This window comes from Staurois parvus, unplaced genomic scaffold (assembly GCF_062004578.1).
Source record: "Staurois parvus isolate SC_StPar_1 unplaced genomic scaffold, SC_StPar_1.0 ptg000390l, whole genome shotgun sequence".
Classification (NCBI taxonomy): Eukaryota; Metazoa; Chordata; class Amphibia; order Anura; family Ranidae; genus Staurois; species Staurois parvus.
The window spans coordinates 5,642,311-5,664,091 of NW_028318186.1; the positions used below are offsets into that span (position 1 = coordinate 5,642,311).

At 40.2% G+C, this 21,781-nt stretch overlaps 1 protein-coding gene across 1 annotated transcript in view; it reads left to right on the forward strand.

Annotated features, from left to right (window-relative positions):
• Positions 1-21,781, forward strand: part of LOC149455643 (cytochrome P450 2K4-like) — a 62,456-nt gene that overhangs the window by 8,286 nt on the left and 32,389 nt on the right. Inside the window, exons 3-6 of the mRNA XM_089686034.1 lie at positions 5,826-5,988; positions 7,016-7,165; positions 14,290-14,450; positions 20,990-21,166. Of these exons, the coding sequence (XP_089542160.1) occupies positions 5,826-5,988; positions 7,016-7,165; positions 14,290-14,450; positions 20,990-21,166 (651 nt within the window). The remainder of the gene's footprint in view (positions 1-5,825; positions 5,989-7,015; positions 7,166-14,289; positions 14,451-20,989; positions 21,167-21,781) is intronic.

The window sequence follows — 21,781 nt, forward strand, 5'->3', positions numbered from 1 at the left end:
TGAGTGCAATATGTACTTTGGTTTCATTTAAATAAAGGAGTGTTACAGTATTGCACAATCAGTGTCCCCCTTTTTTGCTTTCCTTCTGCCTGCTTGAGGATTGTTGGAAGGTATTGAGGAAGTGCACCATTATCCCATTCTGAATCCGGGATATTCCTGGGAACACATTCAAAAGCCTTGATGACTCTTAAGCCCTACAAGCTAAGAGTCCATCAAATCTAGTGAGTGTGGATCATATTGTAAAGTGGTCACGGAGCACTGTCTGGTGAAAATATTCAAAGGACACATTTCGTTTTGGCATATATTTTTTGATTGGAGCACTTAATCACCGTTTTTTGGGACAGTGGACTTTATCACATAAAAATTATTTGTATTTATTTATTTCATGTTTGCGCTTTGTTATTTATTATATTTATTTGTCATGGTGTTGTCACCTTGTGAACAGCAGCATTAATTGGCACTTATTGAGTTTAATGGTTTGTCATATAAGTGTAGGATATTTATTGTTTTTGTCCCACGGAATGTATGTATTTCTATCCATGGCTTTAAACAAAGTCTTAGTTACAATTTTCCTCCCTGCTGTTCTAATAGATAGAACTAAAAAGTCTATAGTCTTTAAAAACTTTCTCCATGTTAGTACTATATGTCTATCATTTCTGTTCAATTCAGCCATAAAATTATTTAAAGAAACCTCACTGCCTGTCCAAATTATCAAAATATTGTCAGTATAGCATTTATTGCACACTAGCTCCCTAGGTCTAACTCCCAAAACACACTTAGCTTCCCATTTTGCTATAAAGATGTTGGCAATACTCAGAGCATATTTAGCTCCCATAGCAATAACCCTCTAATGAAGTCCCTACCAGGGGCGGACTGACCATTTGGAAACTCGGGCACTGCCCGAGGGCCAGGGGTCAGTAGGGGGCCCCATGAGATGCCCCTGGTACCTTTTTCATAGGCTTTTTTGAGTTTGGGCAAGGACACAGGGGCCCCATGATCCCCTATTGCCCGGGGGCCCCATGAGTTGTCAGTCTGCCCCTGGTCCCCACCCAGGAACTCAACCCATAAGGGTGGAATGAAAGGAGTGACATTCGGCTGTGCAGCGGATCCCATACTTGCTTTTGCTTAAGGCTGTTCCCGATCTCCAGGAATGTGATTACATTTAATGTTACATAGTTACATGGTTAGTCTGGATGAAAAAAGACAGAAGTTCATCTAGTTCAACCATTAAAAAAAAAAAGTGTAGCTAGGTTCAAGCAGGGTCATTCTGCAAATCAGGACATCTGTTGCACAGACTGACACTCCCTTCTTCCCCTCTAGTGTTCAGTGCAAAGTAAACACATAATTTCCTGCTGATAGAATGGGGAGTGTGTCAAAGAAGCAGAGGATCTTGGGACCTGTAGTCCCACCGCATGAGGACACTGTGTTTTTCAGCATAGGCTGGACTACAATTACCAGAGGAGAGGAAACCAAAGGGCATCCTGGGAAGGCAGATACAATCCCTCTGCAGCAGTCATGCTGGGGCTCTTGGTGCAGGGACCTGGATGCTGATAGAGGTGAACGTGCCTTTCTTTCCTCCATTGTAATACTAGGCCACATCTCCATCATCCAGTGCAGTAACTCCGCTCAGCAATGCGTTATTGCTCAGCACTATGGAGTAACTTCCAACGTTTCTTGGACCACAGGTATCGGGTCAGTTGTGGGTGAGCACACTGCAGGTGTTACCACTCTTGGTCTTTGTCACCTGTCAAGAGGGAACCCAGAGCTACTTCACTCTACAAGAGCTTGGTCCTTCACAGCTGATTATGGTGGTATCATACCCCAGGGGTCTGGTGAGTGAGTGCGAGCCTAACATTCTCCCTAATACAGTAGAGACACTGCATACAGACACCATTCTTCATCTGTCTGAAGGTTTCTGTTGGAGAATATATTTGTGTTATCCCATTCACCGTCAGCGGCCATAGCACAGTGTCAGGGATCTGTCTTCAGCAGAGGTGTTAGGAGACATGGCATCCACCCCTGCCAGTACCTTGCATGGCCGCAGAAGTTCACATTGTCTCAAATTTGGCGCCAAATGGCCTTTATAAGGAAGCCCTGCACTACTCTCAGGTGCTGGTTGATCTCTGGCTTCCCAGTACCTTGTTCCTGTGCTATTGTGATCTGTGATTTCCTTTTAATGACTCGACTTGCTCCTGGACCTGTCTGCTCTGTTTAACCCCAACCTGACCCCGGCTGGTCTAACGGATCCTCTCTCCTGCTCTCTGTGTATGACCTCGGCTATCCCTTTTGACTACATCTGCTTTGATCCCCACCTGGCACCCGACCTTGGCTCGAACTGGTTATCCTGTGATCCTCTGTTCTCTGGAAGACCTGCATACCTCACACAGATGCCCCTGCTTGCAGACCCCATCTCAGCGCATCAGCTGTGCTCCTGGGTGAACCACCAAACAAGCACTCACACAGGTGACCTGTGCTGCTCTGGGCCTGACTCCTGCTGTCCCACCTTCAGGGGAGTCTGGACCGCAAGGGAAGCCCTCTCTCCATTGGCCTCTTTCACCAGGTACGTGATACACAGTGATACCTCTATGTACTTTCATATCTAAGTGCTATGGATACATCACCTTCAGGAGTTCCTCCAATCAAAAAGATCAATCTACAGAGCCTGACACTGACTGGGGTTGTTTTGGGACTGCATAGTACTAGTTATATTATTAGGGAACTCTTACCCTAGTCTCCAAAATGTTGTTGTATTGCTTTCTTTGCCTGTGGTGGCAGAATGTGAAGGGAGCTGACTGACTAAAGGTCTCCTCTTCCCTCTCTTGCTCCTGTAGTCATAGGGTCAATTAAGAGTTGCTTGATCCTGCTATTGAGTCTATTGACACAGTTATCTCCACTGTATATCTTTGTGATTTTATTTGATCTTATATTGTGCAAGCTGAGAATATTCATAGCTAATGTTCTTTTGTGTCTTCTGCTGATTTATCTGTAGTAAAGCACTGTCTTATAAAGCTACCCTTCTGAAAGTTTCTAGCAGTGGTGTCTGCAGTTTTCCTATTTGACTTGGTGTATTGGGGGGGTCCGAGATAGTTTTTGGAATTGAGGCGTAGAACAGAGAACCCAAAGCTATTAGTGGCTCCTTTGGGGGTGGCACTACAAATGTTATAATCCTATTCCTGCAGTTGATCCAGAGGAAGGCAAATACCCCAGCAAAGCATGATCCAATTTGCTCTTGCAGGGGAAAAATTCCTTCCTGATCACTGAGAGGAAATCAGATATTCCCTGGATGAACTTTGCCTATAAATGTTAGTAACCAGTTATATTCTGTGTATCTAGGAAAGAATCCAGGACTATTTTTTAAAGCAATCCACTGAGCTGGCCAGAACCAACTCTTGAGGGAGTCTGTTTCACATTTTCACAGTTTTTATTGTGAAAAAGCCTTTCCGTATTTGGAGAACAAAAATCTCATCCTATAGTTTTAAAAAGTGTCCCCTTGTCCTCTGTGATGACCGTAAGGTAAATAGCTCTACACCGAGTTCATTATGTGGACCACTTATGTACTTATACTTGTTAATCATATTCCCCCTTAATCTCCTCTTCTCAAGAGAGAATAAATTCAGTTCCTCTAATCTTTCCTCATAGCTGATCTCCTCCATGCCTCTTATCAGTTTGGTTGCCCTTCTCTGTACTTTCTCCAGTTCCCCAATGTTCTGTTTGTGCATTGGTGCCCAAAACTGAACTGCATATTCCACATGAGGTCTTACTAATGATTTGTACCGGGGTAATATGATATCTCTCTCTGGAGTCTATACCTCTTTTAATACAAGAGAGGATTTTGCTCGCTTTGGAAACTGCAGCTTGGCATTGCATGCCATTATTAAGCTTGTGATATACCAGAACTCCCAGATCCTTCTCCACCATTGATTCACCCAGTTGTACCCCCCCTAGTATGTATGATGCATGCATATTCTTAGCCCCCAAGGGCATAACTTTACAGTTATCCACATTAAACTTCATTTGCCACATAGTTGCCCAATTAAACAGTGCATTGAGGTCGGCTTGTAAATTGGAGACATCCTGTAAGGACGTTATTCCACTGCACAGCTTGGTGTCATCTACAGACACTAAAATGATACTTTTAATCCCAAACTGTCACGGAGCTGGTCCTTCCTTCCCCATACTCCAGGTTTGCTGGCTGCAGCCTCCCACCCCTCAGCAGCCCCTCACTCTTCTGTCCCGTCCATGCTGGGACTTCTAGTCCTCCGTGTCCCTGACACAGGCAGCCCTTCACCCCCCTGGCTTGCAGTCTGATCTCCTGCTAAAGGAATCCATAAACAGGCCCCCTCCTCCCTTCCCCCTCATGCACAAATTCCTGAGCTCCCTGGGCAGGTCTGGAGACCTGGGAGACAGGGCCCGTTGCCATGGTAACCCGACAGGAAGTATCCGGGTACCAACAAGGCGCATAGCTCTATACTTAAGAGAGAGCAAGGAAAACCCTCCTGTGTTCTCCTGGCTGTGTGTGTGAGGGAAGGCTGCGCTGAGTGCCAGCTTCTCTCATCCGACAATCCCCCGTCCTCCTCCTCATCTCCTGGACTGTCTGTGCTGCCTGGAATCCCTGCACTGTGGAGGAATCTTCTGCTGTCCCCGTAAATCTGCCTGGATCTATCCCCTGCCTGGGCTTAACCCCTTGTTCTCTGTGAACCTGCCTGGACTTAACCCATCCCTGCCTGGAGCCTCCTGTGTGGATTAACCCTGTGGATTACAATACCCCTGGTGTTCCATATTGCCTTCCAGAGAACTGTACTGTGTTGCTGTGTCTGGTGTGGACCTATGGACTAAAGGAACTGTTGTCTGTGCCCCAAAAACCTCCCCAATAAAAGCACATTGGGTTCCGTGCAATCTGTCTCTGTGTGCTCTCAACTGGTGACAACTGGTTGGCAGCGGCGGGACGAGAGCACTCGAGATGGCAGTTGAGTCCCAACACTGACCCTTGGGGTACACAACTAACAACCCTAGACCATTCAGAGTATGAATCATTAACCACTACTCTCTGAATATTTTGAGGGTGTTAGAAGAAGAATTCTAATTTTTATAAATTGCAGATCACTATGAATTTTAGATGCACATTAATTTAGGAAGATTAAAGGACTCATTGTTTGCATGATTTTATCACTGTCACCATTTATTTAATATTGGGGTTTGGAGTATTTATGAATTTATGTTTTTTTTTGTATGTATGGTTTTGCATAATTTGTTGAAATATTGATTGGTGCTACACCTACTGTAATTTATTGTTTATTTACTGGATTTTCTATTATATATGCACTAGTCCAGAGGAACAAATTAAAGGCAAAACTCATCTATCCTAGACACCATTGCTGTATAATCGCATTTATTATTTATGATTGGTTTCCATGTAGGGCTGCACCATATTTTGCACTCTCCAGTTTTAATAAATTAACTCCTTTGTCTTTTTTACTTTTATTTACATACATATTATATGCTATATTATTAAAAAGGTGTTATATTTTTAGGAACTCATATTTAAAGCGATACTTCAGTCTTAACAAAAAATGAAAAGTCAGCAGCTACAAATACTGCAATACCCCCCAAACAAACTTTCAAAAATTGGAGAGGATGGGGGGAAGGAGGTGTTAAAGGGAAACTTCCATTTTAGGGGGAAGTTCAACTTTAGGAGAACAACAGTTGCTGACCTCAACTTTCAACAGGAGACTTTAAAAAAATTTGAATACTGTTATTCAAACATCAGTTTTAAAATTAAACTATAACTTTTTCACTTTATCTACTGTTGTTTATTTTATTTTCAGTTATCCAAAATTTACGGTCCGGTGATAGGTGTTCAAATAGGCATGCAGAAGATGGTTGCCCTCTGCGGATATGACACTGTGAAAGATGCCTTAATTAATCATGCCGAGGAATTTTCTGACAGGCCAAGGGCACCAATACTTAATAAACTCCAAAGGGAAAATGGTATCTGTTCTTTTATTTAATGAAGCAACATGAAAACATATTGCCTAAAGTACATAAACATTAAAAAAATGAATATGAATAAGTTGACTGGATGAATAATGCTAACAGCTTGCAACCCTGAATATGCAATCCCCTTAAATAAAGCCTTTCCCATTTCATTTCATAGTTTATTTTAAATCTAGTAACATCATCACTGAGTTTCTGTGCTACTCTATGTGATGTCCTATGCTCTATGCAATGCAAGTAGACCATGGTCGGTGGGAGGATCTGGCAAGGTGTTACATATAATTTCCTGAAAACAACACAGCACACCTGCCTCAGTAATCCCCTGAGGAGCAGTGGACTGGCTCTTGGGAGAAGATATTCAAGTGCCATAAGGAGTGGATATTGGTCTGGAGGAGGGGACATTTTCTAAACCTGCATGTCAACTGCCCTGGATAATGACAATATGTGATGCTGACACTTCATGAAAGAAATGAAAGCCAGTGAATGAAAGGGATGGGCCAGGGACAAGGCTGAGGATAAAAAGAATTAGAAGACGCTGGGCATCCTCCTGCTAGGAAATGAGACAGGCTCTGTCTGACTTGTTGCAACTTCTAATGGACGTTGTACAATATGCAATGAAATCAGTTAGGTCTGTTTTGCGTTGGTAGGGCCGGTGTGATGTATTATTACAATGAATTGCACTGTTAACATTTTTTGTTTTAGCGTGATCAAAATTTCATAAAATTACATTTTAACTGTATGCATCACAGAACGTTGCAACATGCTTCAGTATGCTGACATGTGGTGATTTGTGTTGCACTGCATACATGCTGCTTTTTTACTGCTTATATATGATGTGAACAGGGCACTTAGAAAAAGTTGATCAGCACTGACCATTACAGTTCAGCGTACCTGATGTGAACTAAGCATTTTCAGTATGGCGTATCTAAGCATTTTAAGTATAGGAGAAGAGCCTGTACTACTTTGCAGTACTAAAGATTGGAGTGGAGTTAAACTTTAAGTGCTTGTGTTCTGTATCTAGGCATTGTCTTTACCAATGGAGAAACCTGGAAGGTGATGAGAAGATTTGCACTTTCAACATTACGGGATTATGGGATGGGGAAGAGAACTATAGAAGACAAGATTATTGAAGAAGCGGAATGCTTGGTACAGACTATTAAATCACATGGAGGTATGTATTCACAAGGTACACTCCAACCAAGATGCCATTGTTCTACTAATTGCCTAATGATTAAGTAAACCTGATTCCAACTTAAAGGATAAGTTCCCAAACTACTAATATTTATCGCCTTTTAATGAATGAATGAGAGGAGATTTGGTGGCACGGAATACCTTTAAGGCTTTTACCTCAGGAATTACTCCATGGATTGAGTCTAACTGGACTGTATCTTAAATTAGATGTAGAGTCGTTGTTAGTTTGGCCAATATCTATTAATGTGATTGGGTTTCCTGCAATTACCTAATCATTGACCCCACCCCCCCACCCCTCTCCCTTTTTTTTTTTTATCTCTCCCCCTCCCCTTTACGAGGTTACTTTTCACATTTCTCTTCAATTGGCACTCCCTTCTCTTTATCTCACACCTTTTTCATACCCTAAATAATCATATTTTCCATAAGGAACAGAGCATCTATTCACATACAGGTGTGACTATTCTTTACAAAAAGTAACCTACATTTTCCAGACATGGATATGACATACAAGCCTTCAGATGATATTTCTGCCTTGCAATTCAATGTCCTGTAAATCTGAGAACTCCCTACCTAGTGGATCATTGTCCATTATACTTATCTAGTTTACCTACTATAATCATTATATCTACTGGTTTGTATTATTCATTTGTTATATTATGATATCTTGCCTCGAGATGAATCGCACTTTAAACAAACATCTTATGATGCGTCTGCGTTACGGGAGTACATGCAAGATGTCTATGTGCAGAATGTGCTCCGTATCTGTATATGACTTGATATGACTTTCATATTTCAATAAAATACTTTTTTGGAAAATAAAGGATAAGTTCAATTTTTAACAAAAAATAATAAATGCACTTGTTTTGCAGGTAAAAAAAATGTGCATTTATTATCGTTTGTTTCTGGAGCCTCTAAAGCATTTGCATCAGCAATCAGCAGATCACTATCTCCCACAGATCTGTCAGTGCATCTGTGTGCCTATACATCTAGTACGGGCAAGTAGATACTGACAGGAAGGCTTAATGAACTACCACAGTGCTCCAAATCAAACTACAAGGCGACAGCACAAAGGCTGCTGGGACTTGTATTGTTCTCATTCACACAATACTGTGAATGAGTGATGCGTCTGGGAGGGCAGCCGTGTTTTTTTTAAATTGTGACAACTAGTAGGGGGGAGAAGATCCTCTTCTAGCTGTCACAACGGGGAGCAGAGAGGAGTGGGGGGCAGTCCATTCGTTACATGTTACATTGTAAATATGGGTTTAACATGTAACATGTATAACACCTTCCTAGTTACACTAAGGGAAGTTAGAATCCCTAATGGTCAGTCAGGAGCTGCTAGCATCTCAGGTGTAATAGCCAGAGTTGTCAAACTTTGGTCAGGACTGAGAGACTCTGCAGGCCAGCTTCTCTGGAATTTCTTCCCTGCTCTGAGGTTCTCAAAGAAGGCCTTGGAGGCAGTGGGTGGATCTAAAGAGTAGCTGGCTGCACCTCTTTAGGGACTTCAGCGAAGCCCAAACATGGGGTTGGAAGAGAGCTGGACTCTTTAAAAAGGTATTGGAGCCTGAAAAGTCAGGAGGAGAATGAGTGAGAGAGTAGTGGAGTGGGAGGAGAGTGGGGAGAAGGTTTTGGGGAGTAAAGGAGGAGGCTGGTGGAGGAGGACTGCCAGGAGGCCCATTCGGATGGGTCTGCCTGCAAGCCTAGCTCTGGAGAGGAGGAAAACTCAGGACTCATTGGTTCCCTGGGAGAGGATCCCCTGTATGGCAGGAAGGAGCCATCCAGCTATCAAGCTTGGTAACTGCAGCCATCCAAAAACTGTACAGGTGAGCACCCTGAATAAGTACACCTACATCCCCTGGGTGAATAGGGGAAGGAGCACTCTGGCGGGAACCCAGATTAGCCACCTTCCAGTGACTGCGCACCTACTAAAGGGAACAGGAGCCAGATCCCCTGCTCAGGAAAGGAAAGACTACCTACAGACTGCTGGGTGGAAGAGGAGTTCATCTGGGGTGTGGGGTATTACAACTGGAGTTGCTGGCTTAAAGGAGGAGGAGAGGAGATGTTGGTGATGGAGATGGTCGGGTGGAGCTGTATAGGAGAGCACCCTGAGTGAGTACACCTACAACCCCTGGGCTGATTGGAGAAGGTGCACTCTGGTGGAAAACCAGATTGGTTCCTTGCTAGTGACTGTCCACCTTACATAGGAGACAGGGATCCGGATCCCCTGCTCAGGATTAGAAAGAGACTTTGTCTTTTGGAGGTGCTGGCTAGCACTCCAACCATGCTTTCAAAGCCTTAAAGGAGAAGCTGTATATAGTCAGTAAGTTGTCCTCGAAGTTCAGTCCATTGGGCATCCTATACACCTCTATTCCCTATCCAAGTTCAAATTCCCTAAATAGAGAAAAAAAACCAAGGCCTGATTTCTTGTCTGTGGATGAATGCTGTGTGGAGAATGCTCATTGACTGGCTGTGCAGGGCGATAGGGAGACCCAAATTGAACAGCAACCCCCAAGGGGGTTGTGCTACACATGTTATGAAAGGTGAAAGTATCCTTTAGGCCGCCAAGCAGAGTCTCCATATTTAGGGAGCAAATAAAGCCAGCTCCTTATGTTTAAAGTGGAACTTCATTCTCTCAGTCAACACAGAGTATTTTTAATCCTTATGCTGCTAGCATTAGTAAATAGATTAAAAAGTATATTATATTTACTTGTTTTAAACTTTTTTCATTTTTACATTTCTTCAGTTACTTCCTGGTTTCTATGCCTAGGCAAATTATGTCATATATCACAGGAGTCTTCAGGAGGGGAGGAGGGGTTTTCTCAGTTAAGAACGCCTTTCTGCCTGTATGCCTAAGCCAAGGGCAGATAGATTCCAGGAAGTAAATGCTACATTAATCATCTGCCCTTACCTAAGATGGCCACTGCCAGAAATGACATAGTGATTTCTCAGCAAAATAAAACATGGATGGGTTGGTGAGCTTGCAGTGAATATTAAATGTGAATTATATAGAGTTTTTGAATTGTGGTGCTCAGATGCAGTGTAGTTCAGCTTTAAATAATTACAAATGTTACAAAGAAAAAAGATTTTTACACAGGTTAGATTTTTTGCATGGAGCAGATTTGTATTACTTTTATTGTACAGTATATAGCAGCCTTTTTCAAACAGGGTGCTGTTTGGGTTCTTCAGAGTTGGCTTAGCAAAATGCCTAAACTTTGCCCCAAATTGCCCAAACATTGTCAACAAGCTACTGAGTGGATCAAGCCTGACCTTTTTTATTACACAAAGCCACAGATTTTTATTTTTCAGCATTACAACCTTGGACACCTTCCAGCATCCTTAGAACTTATGGCATTATTAGTTGATAATGAGGAATTCTGGTGTCTACACAGCATTCTTTTTTGCCCCCCTTCTGCTTCTTTCTGTCAGCACTGGGGTCATGTTAGCTGTGTAAGGGAGAGAAACTGAGGGAGAAGAGAAATGCTGGAATACTAGTCATTGCCAGTGTGCAAAGGTATATTTGCCTTGTAAAAATAAATCAACTCTAATGTTGGATGCCTTACGTGTGTGGATGCTTCTGTGTTATATACATATTTTTATTTACTTTTTTACATTTTAGAATGAGGTGCCGCATGCAGAATTTTTAGTCCACCGAAATCTGATTTTTTTTTTAGATTTTGAAGGCTGCTGGAGAATTAATGCCCAACTCTAAGCATAAATAAAATGTTTAAAGTGGAGTGTCAGCCCCCATAATTTTTTTTTTGAAAAACAGCTCCCCAGTAATTATTACAACCTGCAGTTTAATATGAGACAATTGTCATGGATGAAATCATGCTCATCATGTAAATAATCAAAATTTATTTACATGGATCTCAGAAGCAGACAGGTTCCATGATGGATGTGGGCATCTGAAGCCGGCTACTGTACACTTCCTGGATTAGGTGCCGCTGGCTATCCCCGCATGCACCTCTTGATCTCGCGCATGCGCAGTAAGGACACTGCGCGATGTAAGTTGTTTAGAACAGGTTGCCATAACAATGGCAGCGATGGCAGAAGTTCATGTCCCATTGTTATGGCAACCTGTCAATCAAAATACAACCCTGGGAAAGCAAGTGCAAAAAGAGAAAGCTTGTCTATGCCTGGCATCGCGTCATTTCCGGTTTGGAAATAACGCAATGCTACAAGCGGGGAATGCTCGTTGATTCCTGGGGTTGATGATTTATCAATCCCAGGTAACAATGGGTGGCCGGAGATGACATACCTCGCCACGGCGAGGTACACTGGAAGTTCCTTCTGTATGTCTAAAAAAGGTATGCAAACCTTTAAAAAAAAACTAACTATATATGGACAACAATAAGGAATATTTTGAACTAAACTTGAAAAAACGGATGGAACTCTACTTTAACATTGCACCCTCCAGCCAATGAAGGATTTAATGCTCTTTTCTAGGGGATGATCAAAAAGGAACATAAACATTACTTTCCTTAATTCACAGCCCTTCAGTCTTCCTCCCCCAAGTTCCTAAAAGAGATATTCTTGCCAGTCTTGTCAGTTCTCTCACCACTGTCATCACATATAATGCATTGTATGCGATGGTGTAGAAATGCCTGCCATGGTCCTGGAGAGCAGAGGAAGGAACCACCAACTGCGGCAGGACCATAAAGTAAGGTGGGCATTTCTTTTTATCAGATCATGCCCTAGAAAAATTAGCTCTTTTTTCTACTTCAGCATGTTAATGATATCATTATTGCTTGGAGTTCTGCTTTAAAACACTTGCTATTTTTTCTCGCAATAACATAGCACAGATTGCCAGCGTGGATGGTGGGAGAGGTAAGTATGAACTTTTCTCTTTGCAGGGGGCACTTTGCTTTTCATTATTATTCTAGTGATAGCAGGGTGGAGGAGGGAGGCTACTATATTTCCCATGGATCAAAGTTTGCAGTCAATGCTTGGGATGGTGCCATGTTTCCCTTTAGTAGGGGCACTCAGAGCACAGGGTGCTGTGGAGACACAGCCAGGCAGATTAATATAGTGTCAAACGATCCCTGTATAGTTCCAGGATTGACGTATGGTGGCAGAGTTAGTGATGCCAGTGCAACCGATAAAGGATCTTACTGTTCAGCACAAATTATACCAATTATTTTTTAGGTGCCTACATGCATTTTTCCATTGACCATCAATTTAAGAATTACCCTGTGTATTGATGGACAGTGAGAGGAAGAATATCTCTTTCATTGGTGGTCAGTGAGTAGAATGCCTCTCAGGGAAGTACCAACTATAGTGCAATTGTAGGCTCAATGTGCATTCATATGTGCAGGTGCAGACCTACAGGTGCTTGCCTTGCTGTGCATAGCTGTGCTCAGATGCGTGCACTCATGCACCCACCACTAACATTGGCGCCAATGGGACTATTTAAACCACAACAATTCTATTAGCCAGTGCTGTCTGATCTACAGATATAACATGTGTCCCTGCATCTGCTCCTCTGTTTGACTCCTGTGATTGACCCAGTTTGTCCTGGCCACTCTTGAATGCTACCTGCCTTGACCTTGGCTTGTCTCTGGACTTTGCTTTGCTTCCTGCTAATCTACGTGCTCCAGTTTTGTTGACCTCTGCCTGTATCCTGTCCATTCTCTGTCTGCCATTTATGCCTGTATCTGACTTTCTATTGCTGACCTGGCTTGCCTGATTACACATCCAGTTGTCCAACTGTCCTGCTCTGCGTGCTATCTGGTTCCTGCTTGTCCTTCATCTGCTGTGTACTGTCAGCCCTCCTGCACCTGCAACCAATGAGCTGTCTGCCAAGCAACCGCTACTTGCTGGGTCTGCTGTTCCAGCTGTCATCTGATGACTGGTTCCTGCTTGTCCTTCATCTGCTGTGTGCTGCCAGCCCTCCTGCATCTGCAACCAACCAGCTGTCTGCCAAGCTTCTGCCACCTGCTGTCTTCCCACTTCTGGGTCTGCTGTTCCAGCTGTCATCTGATATCTGGTTCCTGCTTGTCCTTCATCTGCTGTGTGCTGCCAGCCCTCCTGCATCTGCAACCAACCAGCTGTCTGCCAAGCAACTGCTACCTGCCGTCTTCCCACTTCCGGGTCTGCTGTTCCAGCTGTCATCTGATATCTGGTTCCTGCTTGTCCTTCATCTGCTGTGTGCTGCCAGCCCTCCTGCATCTGCAACCAACCAGCTGTCTGCCAAGCAACTGCCACCTGCTGTCTTCCCACTTCTGGGTCTGCTGTTCCAGCTGTCATCTGCTGTTCCAGTTACCTGACCCATCTCTGGCAACGTATCTGTTACCCATCCACAGTACATCTTTAAGGCAATCATACCTTGCCGTGCTCTAGATGTGGCAACATCAGTGGTCATTTAGCCAGGGCTGTAAAGAGGCTTTCCTCTGCACATCAGGCTCTACTACAGGGCAAGTGACATTTCCCCTTTAATTGGTGGTAAATGGGAAGAGTACCCCTTTCATTGGTTAGTGGGAAGAATGCTCATTACATTGGTGATCAGTGGGAAGAATTCCCTTACATTGGTGGTCAGTGGGAAGAATTCCCTTTTCAATGGTTGTCATGGGGTTTTGTTAGATGCACTAGCAGATTTAGATGAACTTATCTAACACATTAAAGCTGAACTCCAGCTAACACTTATAAGGCAATTACAGCAACAGTTTTTTCTTAAGTTAGGGATAAATTGACCATTGTAGGCACCCCTGTCTTTGTTTAATGGTTTGTCTAACCCCTCTGAATGCCACTGTTACTGGATAGCTTGGTTTGTTTAAAAAAGTTGAAAAATAAGCTTTATAGATCTGGTGAAAATAAAGAAAAAAAGCCTAATAAAAAGAAAATGAATGCATCCACTACATCTAAACTCTGGTAAGATGCAATATATTACAATTTTGTTTTGTGGTTTAATACCATGTTAAGTCACTGCTAATGGGTGGTTGAGGTCCAAATTTCATTGTGCTAGATCTTTTATATGAAAAAAAGACTAAATTAAAAGAAAACTAATCAGTTTTACTTGATGTGTCTTTTCTATAATATAATATAATATAATATATGCATATAAATAGTTGAATTGAGTGTATTTTTTTGTCTGTGTTCAAATTCCAGGGAAGCCTTTTAACAATCACACTATCATAAATGCAGCGGTGGCCAACATTATTGTATCCATACTACTGAGCCGTAGATTTGAGTATCAGGACCCTACTATACAGAAGCTCATGAGTTTAGTTAATGAGAATGTTAAACTTCTGGGTTCACCTAGAGTCAGGGTAAGTTGTTTTACTGTTTTACGCTAAATAGAAATATTACAATGTAACTAGACTTGAGAGGCAACAAATACTATACACCCACAGTTCTGTGTAGCCAATACCTATGCTTCTGCTGTATAAAATGCTTTATGAATATTATTGTATAGGGGACCAAAAATATAAATTCTTTCAATATATGCAACAGTATGAAATCCAGAAACAGAAAATATCAAAAATCAAAAAACAGAAAATATAAGCAATAAAGTATAAAAAATGGTGCCGCGCCCTATGAATGAATGTGTGTCTAAATATATTAGTGATAATGTGAGTAATGAACTGCCTATAGCAATTCATTAAATAACTTAGTGGTAAAAGGTGTCAGACAATATTAACCAATATTAATGACAAGAACATGATTAAAAAATAATACATAAAAATTATACATAAAAAATGTACAATTCATGAGAGAATCCAATCAAATGTAAATCCCATCATACTTGCAACTTGCTCAATGTGCTGTAATAGACTGCTCACCCAATCCAGATAGTCTATATAGAAAAACTACTGGGCTAAAAAGCAAAGGTTTACTCTGATGTATTCCTCTGTGGAACGCAGACTGGGTGGTTCACCTCCTTGCTCCTGGTCATGCTGCTATAGGTAAATCCAGGATATGGGTCCTCCCTTCAACATGCTCTATGTGTTTTCTCCCTATTACTCCAAGTGTAAACCGGGAAGAAAAGAGAGAGGGATAGTGCCTTATCTTTGGTATAAAAGTGAATATTTATTTGTGCCAATATTGCACTCACAGATTATAAAAACATTCAGCGCTTATTGGTAAAATAAAGTGTGTCCAGCCTGAGCGGCGTGTGGACACACATTGCCTGTACTCGCCTCGCCTAAAAGCCCAGTAGTTTTTCTATATAGACTGGATTGTGTGAGCAGTCTATTACAGCACATTGAGCAAGTCGCAAGTATGATGGGATATACATTTGATTGAATTCTCTCATGAATTGGACATTTTTTATGTATAATTTTTATGTATTATTTTTTAATCATATTCTTGTCATTAATATTGGTTAATATTGTTTGACACTTTTTACCACTAAGTTATTTAATGAATTGCTATAGGCAGTTCATTACTCACATTTAAGTCACTATCCTAATATATTTAGACACACATTCACTCATAGGGCACGGCACCATTTTTTATACTTTATTGTTTATCACTAATATACATATATGTGAGGATGTAAAGAGGAGCCTGCAAACTTATCCTTATTTCATATTTTAACTCCTAGTGGCTCACAGGTAATCTCATTGTAGTTCACTCAGAAAATATAAGCAAACTTCATTTAAGAAAATACAAAAATGGTTTTATTGGTTTAAATACATATATATATATATATATATACATACAGAGAGAGAGATAAAAGACCTAGCCGCACGTGGTAAAAGAAAAAAATAAATATATATTTGTTTTGGAGGTGCATTTTTAGAATGTGATCTACACCAAGATTTAGGATATTAGATTTGGATGCATTTATTTTATAATATGAAATATTACTGAATTGTATGAGAGTTTGTTGCATTGCTGCTAAAGAAGTAGAGGGATTAGTTAGCATTAAAATTATGTCATTTGTAAAGAGCGTTATTTTGTGGTGGTTTTTACCTATATAGAAGCCATGTATATCTAGATTTTTTGTTACATAGTTTCATATTTAGTCTGGCTGAAAAAAAGACAAACGTCCCTCCAGTTCAACCATTACAAAAATGTTATAATCCTATACCCACAGTTGATCCAGAGGAAGGCAAAAAACCCAGCAAAGCATGAACCAATTTGCTCCTGCAGGAGAAAAAATGCCTTCCTGATCCCCCGAGAGGCAATCGGATATTCCCTGGATCAACTTTAACTATAAATGTTAGTATCCAGTTATATTCTGTGAATCTAAGAAACAATCCAGGCCTTTTTTAAAGCAATCCACTGAGCTGACCAGAGCCAACTCTTGAGGGAGTCTATTCCACATTTTCACAGCTCTCATGGTGAAGAAACCTTTCCGTGATTGCAGATTACATTTACTTTCCTCCAGACGTAAAGAGTTCCCCCTTGTCCTCTGTGATGACCTCAGAGTGAACAGCTTTACACCGAGTTCACTGTATGAACCACTGATGTATTTATACATGTTGATCATATCTCCCCTTAATCTCCTCTTCTCAAGAAGAGAGAATAAATTCAGTTCCTCTAATCTTTCCTCATAGCTGATCTCCTCCATGCCTCTTATCAGTTTGGTTGCCCTTCTATGTACTTTCTCAAGTTCCCCAATGTGCTTTTTGTGAATTGGTGCCCAAAACTCAACAGTGTATCCTATCAAAAGCCTTTTCGGCATCCAGAGCAAGTAATAAGGAGGGAATTTTATGTGAATCTGCGTAATGAATTATGTTGATTAGTCTCTGGGTTGCGTCAGGTGTTTGTCTACCTTTAGTAAAGCCTAACTTATCAGGCTTGATCAAATCTGGGAGTATATTGGCCAGTCTGCACACTATAATTTTAGCGCTATAAAATTCTTAGTTGTGATTTCGAAAGAGTGGGTAAGCGAATTTATGATAAAAATGCTTGTATGTTTTCAATAGAAGGTTGGAAAGTGGATTTGTCTTGATTTAGGTTATAAAGCGAATCGTAGTAACTAGCAAATTAATTTGCTATTTCTTGAGGATTAGTGATTTTAGTTTTATCCTTTGGGTTGATAAGATACGGTATTTTAGCTCTAGTATGTAGGGATTTCATTTTATCCGCTAGGTATTTCCCTGCTTTGTTTCCATTAGAGTAGCAGTTGATTTTAATCTTTGCATACTTCTATCAAATTGGTACATTAGTAAGGAGCGTAATTCGTTCCTTAGTCTGGAGAGTGTATTCAAGGTGGTTTGATTGACTTGAGCTCTATTTTGCATTTCTAGTTTGTGAATATCCTGTAGCTGTTTATTTCTTTGCTTTTTAGCCTTAGTGGACATTTGTAAAATTATACCATGTATATATGCTTTGTGAGCACACAAAAGGGTGCCAGAGTTTGATATAGATTGCAAAAATTTATATAGAAGAACTCACAATGTTTTTCAAGTATCAAGTTATTGTTGTGGATTTTTAGAATGGACAAATTTACACACCAGGGGTTGTGTGGTTTTAATAAGTGGTTATCCGAAATAGTACCTGAAACTGGCACGTGGTCTGACAATGTTATATTGCCTATGGTTGATGTGGTAACATTTTGCAGTAGCCATTTATCTACCAATATAAGGTATAAGGTCAATTCTCGAATAAGACTGATGCCGAGCTGAAAAAAAGGTGTAATCTCTTTCACCTGCATGTTGGCACGTCCAAACGTCATAGACATCCTCATTTATTAGGGGTATAGCGTTGGAGTAGTCTTTTTTTGGGATTTTGTTGAGTCTAGGTTTCTGTCAACTATGAGATTGAAGTCACCACATAGTATAAGGGAACCAGAACGATTTTTGTAGATTAGTTTGAAGAGCTTGGTAAAGTATCTTATTTGATGAGTATTAGGTGCATATGTATTTATAATAGTGTAATTTGTATCAGCTATAGTACATATAAGAATCAGGTACCAGCCTTCAGGGTCTGAGATATTTTTATAAAGAACATATAATAGCATTGAGTACTCCTCTCTTTTTTCAGAGGCATTGGCAGTATAGACATGTAGAAACTTTTTGTGTGAACCTTTAGGACAGGCCAAATGAGTCTCTTGAACACAGAGTATATCACATTTATCTTTAAATGCCTGTTTCCACGTTTCAAACCATTGACATTAATAGAGATAATTTTTATACCCATTGAATATTTACCGATATTAATCGGGGCTTAACAAAAGGGCCACTAAACCGGTAAAACATTTTTATGCGCATGTCAGTTAAACCATTTAGACTATCAGGAATTACAAGATAGTAGAAACAAAAAGGAAAAAAATAAACAAATACAGATAACTGAACAGATAACAAATCATTAAAAAAATAGGATATGAAACTTGTGTAGTACTTTTGGGACAAAAACAAAACAAGTGATCTTGCCATCGGCAGGCAAACTTACAGGTAGTGTGTTCGATAAGGGTAGTACCCTCAGTGCCTTGCTTAAACATGTGAAATTACATCTAAGCGGGCCCATGAAATAGGATTGCAAATATACAGTCAATGTTTAGTTTGGCATTTGTGAGTGGCCAGGTTCCACTCTAGAGATGCTCTGGTGGTGGTAGAATGTTGTGGGTCGCTTTCTGGGAAAATGTCCCACTCTCCAAGACATTGCAGACCTTCCTCTAGGCTGTTGATTGTGATGATTGAGTCATTTCTGGTGACAATCAATGTAGTGGGGTGACCTCAATGATCAATAATTTTGTGGTTTCGTAGAGCTTTTGTTATTGGAAGGAGATTTTTCCCTAGATGCATGGTGTGCTTAGATAAATCTGTGAAAAACTGTAAAGAGGAGAATTGTGCAGGTAAATTTTGGGGTTTGCGCGCAATTTCCATGATTTTTTCTTTGACATGAAAAAAATTAATTCAAGACATCTCAAGGTATTTTATCTGGCAGATAGGAGGGTTTGGAAGGCGATGTATTCTATTGATGGTCAAATCTGTGTTTGTAGCATCAGGTAGGAGGGTACAAAAGAGCTGTTGGGTATATGCTCTCAATTGGTCAGATTGTATCGACTCTGGAATGCCTCTTGTTTTAATATTGTTACGTCATGATCTATCCTCCAGATCTGTGACTTTATTTTTGAACCATTACATTTCTTTATCCCTTTCATTGTGGGCATCTACTAGGGTATCAAAGGAAGTGGCGTATTCTCCCATTTTTGTTTCAACATGGTCAACTCTGTTTCCAAGATCAATCATTTCTGATTTGATTTGCTGCATAGAGTTAATGATATCTGACTGTATGTATGATCTTAATGGAAGGAGCATCTCCTTCATTAATGTATCAGAAATAGGCTGACTAGTAGTAGGAAAGTTAGTCATTGGATCTGAGAAATTATTTGAAGAATGTGAAATATTAGTGTGAGAATCTGTTCTAGCATGACTAGTAGAAGGAAAGTTAGCCACTGGATCTGAGAAATTAATTGCAGAATGTGAAATATTAGTGTGAGAATCTGTTGTAGCATGCTGTCGGTTAATATCTGTCATTCTAGGTTTAGATTTTGCTGGGCTGTCAATAGAGGAAGTAGAGATAGCAGGGAAGAAAGGATGCAGTAAGATAGAGCTGTTTTTCTGCTTAACAGGTGTCACAGGAGAAGCTGCAGAGATTTGCCCATGTGCTGAGTGAGAGGTGGAGGATCCTGAGCTGCTGCTGCCATATTGGGGATCGCTGTGATCCGGACTAGGGGTATATTTTTGTTCAGCCATAAAAGCAATATAGCTAATCCCCAACAGGAGACCGCCCCTAGACATGCATGTGCTGGAAATGTTCATTTCTATTAATTTGATGCATTCATTCATTGAAGAATTTCATTTGGTCATATTCATTATGTTGAACAGATTTGTTTTCGGGATTTGTTTCATTGTATTCGGCATTTGTTTAGTGTATTGGTTTGGTGTATCGTCAAGGTGGATTCAAAAAATGTTGTAGTTTTCTCAGAAGATTGCTATATATACATTTTCAAATTCAATATTTTGAGTGGATTCATTATTTATATATCAAAACTATTTGGAATGATTTGATATTTTCAGACACAACTGAATAAATAATGCAAAATTTGAAGGCCTTAAATTTTTCAAACATAGGAATTGCATTAGACTGTGGAACTAAACTGACCGTGACAGTTACAAATTCAATTTAAATCACAAATTTACTTAATTCAGAATTATCAAACTAATTAAAAAATTTAATTCATTCTCCATAGGCCCGAACTCATCATGTGACATCATCCGAATGAAACAAATGAAACAAATGATTTAATTAATTTCATTATAACTTTTTTTCAGATTCGTTTACATTCTTTACAGTGTCCATTTGGAGATTCTTATACATCCGTATCTCAGAAAATATAATTTTCAAATGAAAATTGATCCATTACAAAACAACGCACATGTCTAACTACCCCTCTCTGGCATATCTCACCCTTACAGGCTTAGTCATAAATATTAAAAATTAACTGAGTTGAGGGACATCATCAATGTGCGGCTTCTCCTTTTGTCACTTGAAAAAGTTTTGGCTTTGGATACACCAAGGGCAGTCAGCACCATTATGTTGACAAGTCTGTTATATATGCTGGTGTTATATAATCCAATTAAGTCTGATTGGCAATCATCCCAGCACATTTTATTGATTGAAATGCATTTCAGAGCAGTGCATGGCAATGAACTAATGTATGTTGTGGTGGATAAACAGTTTTTGGCGCTTTTTGGTGTATTGGCAACCCAAACATTTTGAGTCCTGCAATGGTTTGAACAAGCTAAAACAAATTCTGTTTATAAACAACATAGTCTATGAATTACAGGGTGATTAAATAGAATATTATTTACAGAAATACAATGACTATTGTGTGTTTTTTTCTGTAAAGCTGTACAACAGCTTTCCATTTGTGGTAGGTTTCCTGCCCGGAGACCACAAGAAGATGGATGAAAACCGACTACAGATTCAGAACTTTATAAGAGCAACATTTACTGAGCAGAGGAAACAACTGGATGTAAATGATCAGAGAAACCTTGTTGATACATTTCTGGCCAAGCAGCAAGAGGTAAGGATTGAAGCAATATTAAATGCTCAAATTTGTTTTAGCTTAACACCATTTATCAAATGCAAACTTTCATGAAAATATAAAGTGAAATGAATTTCAGTGACACAAACACAATATAATATGCAATTTTCTTGTCGTATTTAAAATATGATATTGCATTGAGTAAATAGATACCCATCGTGTCAATATTTAAAAATGCATATGCCTGTGAAATGGTGACAAACTATGGTAACTAAAATTGATATTAGTTGACACTCTAAAATCTTTTACAGGTTGTCAATTTAGAGTTAATCATAAAATGTGGCGCTAGAATTATTGCTCTCACTCTCAGTGATACCTCATATGTGTAGTGCAATCATTTTTTAAACATGCATGCTGGACCTAAGTCTGTGTTCACATTTGTGTGTTTGCTCAGGGGGGGTAGGGGTGCTTTAAAAAAAAAATTTTACATTATGTTTATTTAAATTTACTTTTTTTACACTATTTATTTATTTTATTTATTTAACTTTATTGCTATCACAAGGGGGCAGCAAGCCCACTTGTGATAGCTTTGGGCAAGTGAAAGGTATTCTTTATGGAGACATTAAGGGTATGTTAGACCGCTGATTTCTCCGC